The 7,486-nt window shown below is 53.1% G+C and overlaps 1 protein-coding gene across 1 annotated transcript; it reads right to left on the bottom strand.

Moving 5' to 3' along the window:
* Positions 1-1,146: 1,146 nt before the first annotated feature.
* SOWAHD (sosondowah ankyrin repeat domain family member D) lies at positions 1,147-2,764 on the bottom strand. Its single transcript, XM_005594462.5, has one exon. It carries the CDS (start codon positions 2,681-2,683, stop codon positions 1,736-1,738), a length of 948 nt encoding a protein of 315 aa, XP_005594519.1. The 5' UTR covers positions 2,684-2,764; the 3' UTR covers positions 1,147-1,735.
* Positions 2,765-7,486: the final 4,722 nt, after the last annotated feature.

Raw genomic sequence — 7,486 nt, 5'->3', positions numbered from 1 at the left:
GTTGCAGTGAGCCTAGATCACACCATTGCACTCCAGCCTGGGCGACAGAGCGAGACTCTGTCTCAAAAAACAATAATAGTGGCCGGGCACGGTGGCTCACACCTGTAATCCCAGCACTTTGGGAGGCCGAGGCGGGTGGATCACGAGGTCAGGAGATCGAGAACATCCTGGCAAACATGGTGAAACCCCGTCTCTATTAAAAATACAAAAAATTAGCCAGGCGTGGTGGCGGGCGCCTGTAGTTCCAGCTATTCAGGAGGCTGAGGCAGGAGAATGGCGCGAACCTGGGAGGCGGAGCTTGCAGTGAGCCGAGATCGCGCCCCTGCACTCCAGCCTGGGCGACAGAGTGAGACTCCGTCTCAAAAAATAATAATAATAATAGTAACAATAAATACATGCTGCTGGCCAGGCGTGGTGGCTCATGCCTGTAATCCCAGCACTTTGGGAGGCTGAGGCAGGTGGATCACTAGGTCAGGAGTTCGAGACCAGCCCAGCCAACATAGTGAAACCCCATCTCTACTAAAAATACAAAAAAAAAAAAAAAAAATCGCTGGGCGTGGTGGTGGACGCCTGTAGCTATTTGGGAGGCTGAGGCAGGAGAATTGCTTGAACCCAGGAGGCAAAGGTTGCAATGAATCAAGATTGCATCACTGCACTCCATTTCATAAATAAATAAATAAATAAATAAATAAATAAATAAATAAATGCTGCTGAAAAGCTGAAGAAAGCCCCATCTTGGAAAAAAAAAAGTGCCCATGGGTGTGTCTCATTAGAGGCCACAAATCAAGGTAAATTACATGACTCATCGTGGAAATATCAGAAATGTAAATTTGGAAACTTTTGCCTTTTACCCCCTAACCCAAGGCCCCTATAGGACAACTCTTCTAGGATGAGGCTGGTGCCTGAGGCCAGACCATCAAGGAGCTCAGGACAGAGGTGAACTGTGTGTTTCTCCTCAGATCCAAGGGGGAAATAGCTTCTTCCCTGCACAGCTCTGGCCATTTGTTCTGAGAAGGAGGCCCAAAGCCTGCCCTGGAGCACGAGATCATGGCCACGGGTGGGTGACCTCTACCCTGCAAACATATGCAGCTTCTTCCTTTGTGGTTAGTAAGGGAGGTGGGGGAAAACACTAAAAGGACAGCCTTGTCATGTGAAAAGAACACATATTCCACTTTAATATACATAAGAAGTCACCTGTGATACATGAGAAAAAGTACCAGTTAAGGCTTGGTCGTCTCAGGAGGAGGTTGTCAGAGGCTGACTCTACCCGCACCCCAAGACCCCATTAATGGCCGAGCCAGGCCGGCAGAGTGAGGCATTTTCTCTGCATTGGTGGTATGCAATTTTAACTCATTCTTCTAGAGAATGTTTCCTAATAAACCCTGCGCGTCGGCCTGCCCAGAAATGGCCACTGGAAGCTTAACTTGCCCTCTCCCAAGCAAGACCACGATCCCTTCTCCCAACTCCTTAGTCGTGTAGCTTTGGAACTCGGAGCCAGGCCAGCTTGGTCCTTCACTCTCTCTTGGTGAGGTGGTGCCCAAGTCCCCAGGTCCTCCAGGCCGGTGGTTACAGGAGACCTGAGACAAGTACCTGAGTTGGACCCCGACATGTTCTGTTCCTTGCAGGCCCAAGCAGCGTCCAAGGCGCCTCTCCTTCGGTGGAACCCGGGACAACCCAGGACCTAGCCATCGCCACAGCGTCGCGGCCCCTCCTAGCTCTCCAGTCTCTGTCCCTGTCAACGGTCCTGGAATGAGGGGAACAGATGGCGGAAAAGGACATGCATTTGCGCCACCCGGCTGCCCGCGGTGTCCTTCGCCTTGGTCCGCGACGCCGCCGCTCTTCTGCTTGTCTCCACAGCCGTCGCGCCCACTGCGCTCGCGGCCCTCCACGCAGTGGTGCCGCTGCTGTTGTTGTTCAGGTTGGTGCACCCGCTGCCGCTCTCCATCTCCCATTCCTCAGCTCCCGACAGCTCCCGCAACCTCCAAGGCGCGTCGGGCCGCAGGTAGTGGCAGGCCCGGTGGCCGCTGTGGTCGCGGCGCGTAGCGTCGGCACCCAGGGCGCCCACCAGCACCTTGATGACCATGTCGTGGCCCTGAAGGGCCGCCAGGTGGAGGGGCGTGAGGCCGCCGCTGCCTGGGGCGCTCACGTCGAGCCGCAGCCCCCGGCGTAGGGCGAAGTCGTGTACTAGAATGAGCTCCTCGTGGCGCCCGTGCTTGGCCAGCCAGTGCAGAACCGAGTAGCCGGTGATCGGGTCGCCCCGCAGCAGCAGCTCCGGCTCAGCCTCCAGCAGCTCCCGCAGCACCTCATAGCGGCCCTCGGCGGCCGCCAGAATCCACGCGTGCTCCCGCGGTTCCAGGCACAGCCTGCTGCTGCCCGGCCCGCTGGGCCCGCCCAGCTCCTCGGCGCGCTCCTCCGACAGCCACCCGGCAGGAGCCGCCCGCTGCAGCCCCAGCAGTTCCCGCAGCGCTACCCGCCGGCGCCCTGAGCCCGCTCCAGAGTGCATCAGCGTGCCTGGGAAGGGGGGCTCCCGGGAAGCAGTGGCTGCGGCTTTGCCCCAGTACCTGCCCAGGCTACCAGTGTCCGCTCTCGAGGGGCGGGGCTGCGGGGCGCACCGCAGGCTCTGCGCGGTCGGCGCGAGAGAGGCCGTGGGTGCCCGGTTCGTGGCCCCTCCGGGCTGGGCCATGGTCTTGCAAGCTGCCGCCGCGGACGTCCCAGTGTCCAGTGTTCGCTGCCCTTCTCGGGCCCCAACGGGAGAGGAACTGGCGCTGGCGTTGGGGAAGGAAGCGGCTTGAGCAAGTGGGTTCAGAGGGAGGGAGCAAAGGAGAGGAGGAGGAGGAGGGAGGGAGCTAGGGGAGGGCCCCCGCTCAGGCCTTGGGGGCCGTGGAGGGGTTTGAGCTCCAGCCAAGCCCCCAGGGCAAGCTCAGCTCCAGCGCCCTGGGTACCGCCGCCTCTGCAGCTCCCCCGGGTCGTGGGCGGTCCCACCCCAAACGGCCAGGTGAGCTCTGCAGCCCCGCCTCCAGCACCGAGGGGCGGGCGCGAGGACGGGCTGGGAGCTCGCCTGTGGCCCTGGAAGCCCCGGTTCTCAGCATCCCAGCCGCTGCTAGGGTGTAGAGGCTCGAGGGCGCCCCTTCCGCAGCGGGCCGAGCTCGGCTTCCAGCCATGGCCTCCCAAAGCGCGGTCCTGGAGCTCCGAGGCTCTGGCTCCCCGCCCCCTTCCTTCGCCCTTCCCTCTTATCTCTTCAGGAGTCTCCCTGCACTTTGTCCCGGAGTTGCCTTTGTCCCGCGCCTAGCATTCACGCAGGCAGCTCGACTGCCCCTTGTGACTGGCTCGTCTGCCTGCCTTGCGCTTTTTGCGGCCTTGACCTTCCCCGCGGCGCCCGGGGCTGCCCAGGATTCCAGCAGAGAAGCCCAAGACCGGGGTCCAGGCTGACGCTCTTCCAGGGAACTGGGGTGGGATATTCCCCTTCTGCACCGCCCTCTCTGTCCAGCTCTCCACCCTCTTCCCTCCCGTCAATTTTCCCAGGTTGGCTTGGAGAAGCAGCTACAGGTGAATCTGAGCTGGAGCCACGGGAGCGCCCTGTTCTCTTTAGAGATGCATCCCTGCTGTCTCCCCAGGACCCCGCTTTCTGCAAATTCAAAGCTTAGGAGCTTTTTAAAAAAAGGATATTTTTTTCTTTTTTACTGCTAATACCAGCGTACTCTTTGCTCTTCCCTTCCCTTAGTAAATGGTAGTTCTTGCCTCCACACCCCCACCATGTTAAAGAGCTCAGTCAGTGAGCAACGGGGAGCCAGAGAAGATTGTTGAGCCAGGGAGAGACACAGCCATGATGGAGGTTGTGTTAAAAAGGTGATTTGGGAGGTGCAGAGGCAGGAAGTCGGAAGACTGTTCCAGCAGTCTAGGCCAAGGGGGATGGAGGCTCAGGCCAAGTCAGCCCACTCCCCCGGGGCTACCTGTGGCAGCAGTGACAGAAGGTGTCAGAAGCTTTTCTTTCTTGGCCCTCACGTGTTTGGAACAAGTCCTAAATATCTAGAGCTTTCCTTCAGAACAGCTTATACATTTGTAATTTGGTTTTGAACATTTACTATGTGCCAGGCACTGTGCTCGTTGCGTTATATATGTTAACTCTTTTAATCCTCCCAATGACCTCAAGTGCTAGGAGTCATTACTGTCCCCAGTTTGCAGAGAGGTTAGGCTACTTGCTCAAGGTCACCCAGCAGGAAGTGGCAGAGCAGGTCTGTGCGACACCATAGCCTTTGTTCTGGTACACAGGAACTGGCATTCAAGCCTGGCTTATCAACTGCAAATCACATACAAGCCCCAAATTCCAGCCAAAAGGATAGACTTGTAACGTGAGCGTACCTATAACTTACACTCCTTTGCCTGGAAGAGCTTCTGTGTAGTGAAGTTCTTTTCTTTCAAGGTTGCGCTTAGTTTCCACCTCCAGCAAGCCTCCTCTGATTATCCCAGCCCGAAGTGATCCCTCTCTTTCCCCAGCCCTGTGTTTCTGCTACTTCTTTGGCACCCAGACTGCCATGTGTTACATCTCTCTCCCATTGCTCTCACATGCCAATCAAACTAGAAACTCTTGGACAGCTATGTCATACTGTCCTTGTGCACCTAGTAGTTACCCAAGAAATATTTGTTACCTTGTTCTGGTTTGGCAGCCTGGGAAAACGTGATTGTGTGTGTGTATGTTGGGGGTGGGGGACGTGTATCCACAGCCAGCACCTCAGTGCCTGCTCCCACATCCCTGCCCCAGACTCCAATCTGCAGGACATCAAAAGCAACTCATAGATTTGGTCAATTCATTTTTTAAAAAAGGGATTCAGTGGCTTATTCACTGAGTTGACTGGCCAAAGCCACCACCTCCTGGCCTCCGGTGACTTCTCAGAGACCAGGCCTAGGCCCAGAATGGGCCCCAAGCTTTCAGGCTTTCATTTTCAAAATGAATCCTGACTGACAAGCAGCTACTTCCGTTGCTCTGGAGACTCCTCTCCGCAACCCCAAATCTGTAAACACCAAACCGCACACATGCACACACACTTCCAGAATATGCAAACAGCTGCAGCAATATTTTTTTTTAGTCAAAATGCCAGCATGGAGAATGCAGGATGGAAGAATGGTTGGACTATTAATTTTCCTCACCACTAAGCAGGCAACTCTCTTCCCTATCAGCATGAATAATATCTCTGTTTCCAGTTCAAAGATTGCAAAGGCAGCCGCCTGACCAGTGCCACAGACCCATGATACATGTGCCCTTGCTTAACTCTGCTGCTAGAGACCAAAGCCATGGTGCCTCCTTTGCAACTTGTTTCATCTTTAATTAGCAAGTGCTTTCTACCCTAGGTCACCAGCTGCACACACCACTCCCCAGAACCGCAACACCCATCTCTATTTTAGTAGAGAGGATATCTGGAATTTGGTAGCAGGGAGTAGGGTAGAAGGAGTGGAAGACAGAAGGGAGAGTACCCACCCACCTAAAATTAACACGCCAGTTATGTGAAACATCTGCTACCCCTCCAAGGGAGTGGGGCAAAACCCCTCAAGCTCTGGGAAATGACTTTCCAAAAAGCTGGAGGTAGAGTAGATATTTGCATTGCAAATTGTAGTAATACTGATGCCTTTTCCAAATAGCAGCCTCTCTAATATATTTGCGGGTTTATTTACTAGATCTTGGACTATTAGAACTAGAAGGGATCAGCCGGTCGCGGTGGCTCATGCCTGTAATCCCAGCACTCTGGGAGGCCGAGGTGGGTGGATCATGAAGTCAGGAGATCGAGACCATCCTGGCTAACATGGTGAAACCCCGTCTCTACTAAAAATACAAAAAAAATTAGCCAGGCGCAGTGGCGCCTGTAGTCCCAGCTACTTGGGAGGCGGAGGCAGGAGAATGGCGTGAACCCGGGAGGCGGAGCTTGCAGTGAGCCAAGATCGCGCCACTGCACTCCAGCCTGGGTGACAGAGCAAGACTCTGTCTCAAAAAAAAAAAAAAAAAAAAAAAAAGAACTAGAAGAGATCTTAATGTTTCATTGGCCTTTATTTTCCAGATGAGGTTTAACTAACTCAGGGAGCATGGCAGAAGGCAGAGGAACAGAGAAGCTGATGTGTTAGGCATACGTTGAAAATCTTTCTTGATGAAGAGAGCAGCTCAGAAATCTTAGTGGATGTCAGCAGGAAATCATAGTTGATCTGCAAAAATTTAATTTACATGCAACTTCTCAGAAACATGCCCCTTGGGTGAAGTCAAAGGCTCGTGTATCCTTGGGCTCTCAGTGGAGTTTGCCAGGGGGGCTTATGGATTCAGAAAAATCCAGAAGTGCAAAACAGTTGAGAGGCAGATGTGTGGAATATGGGAAGTAAAGTTCCTCAGGCGTCCATAACCCTTGGTCATGGAGGGAATGGGGAACATTCTTTTTTTTTTTTTTTATCCTTTCTTTTATTTTTTTGAGACGGAGTCTCCATCTATTGCCTAGGCTGGAGTGCAGTGTGGTGTGATCTCGGCTCACTGCAACCTTCGCCTCTCCAGTTCAAGCGATTCTAATGCCTCAGCCTCCTGAGTAGCTGGGATTACAGACGTGCACCACCAAGCTCAGTTAAATTTTGTATTTTCAGTAGAGACGGGGTTTTACCATGTTGACCAGGCTGGTCTCGAACTTCCGGCCCCAAGTTATCCACCCACCTTGGCCTCCCACCACACCCAGTGGCGTGAGCCACCACACCCAGCTGGAACATTGTTGAGGTTCCAGATATAGAATGTAAATTTCCTTTCCTCCAAAGACCTGTGCTGATATCATCATGGTTCTCAATGAAAAAGCCGTGAGAGAGAGAGAGAGCTCCTTTCTCTCTATTTGCATGGAATGTGTGTGCAAGAATGGATGTTTGAGTGGTATGTGTGTGTACCCGGCATCACTGTCTCTGGTTGTGTGTATCAGTGTATGTGTCTGTGTGTATGTACACTGCCAAACATCACTTTCCCCTTCCCAAATGTCAGACCTTTACACGAGATCTCATTTTGAATCCCTTTTCCTTAGACTATGGAACAAGTCATATTTGGTAAACACTTTAAAAATTATTTCCTAGTACTTTGGAATTACCCACACCGTTCCACCCCCCGCCCAATCCTGCAGTAAGACCTGATGTAACCAGTTAAAAAAAAGAACTTACAATCTTATTTTGAGAGCTTACTGAGCTTGGAAGAGTAGAAAGTGGTAGAACCGAGTTGACATGTGTGAGCCATGAGACCAGGGCTTCTAAAAATGACCAAGGAGAAAGGGGGTGGGCAGGGAGCAGGAAGAAATCTGTAGGCCTGAGTGGAAGCAGGAAACCTGCCTAAACTCAAGCTGGAATGGCTTAATTGGAGCCCGAGAGTCAAGCATGGGCTTTGAAGTGTGAAGGGAAAAAAATTTCCATTACACATTTTATTGATACTGAGATTAAAAGAATGCCACATCCTGTAACAGACTTAGGGTATTACCATATGGAGACA

The sequence above is a fragment of the Macaca fascicularis genome, chromosome X (genome assembly GCF_037993035.2).
Source record: "Macaca fascicularis isolate 582-1 chromosome X, T2T-MFA8v1.1".
NCBI classification, from domain to species: domain Eukaryota; kingdom Metazoa; phylum Chordata; class Mammalia; order Primates; family Cercopithecidae; genus Macaca; species Macaca fascicularis.
The sequence above is the reverse complement of the archived record's forward strand: the minus strand, read 5'-3'. Positions and strand labels throughout refer to the sequence as shown.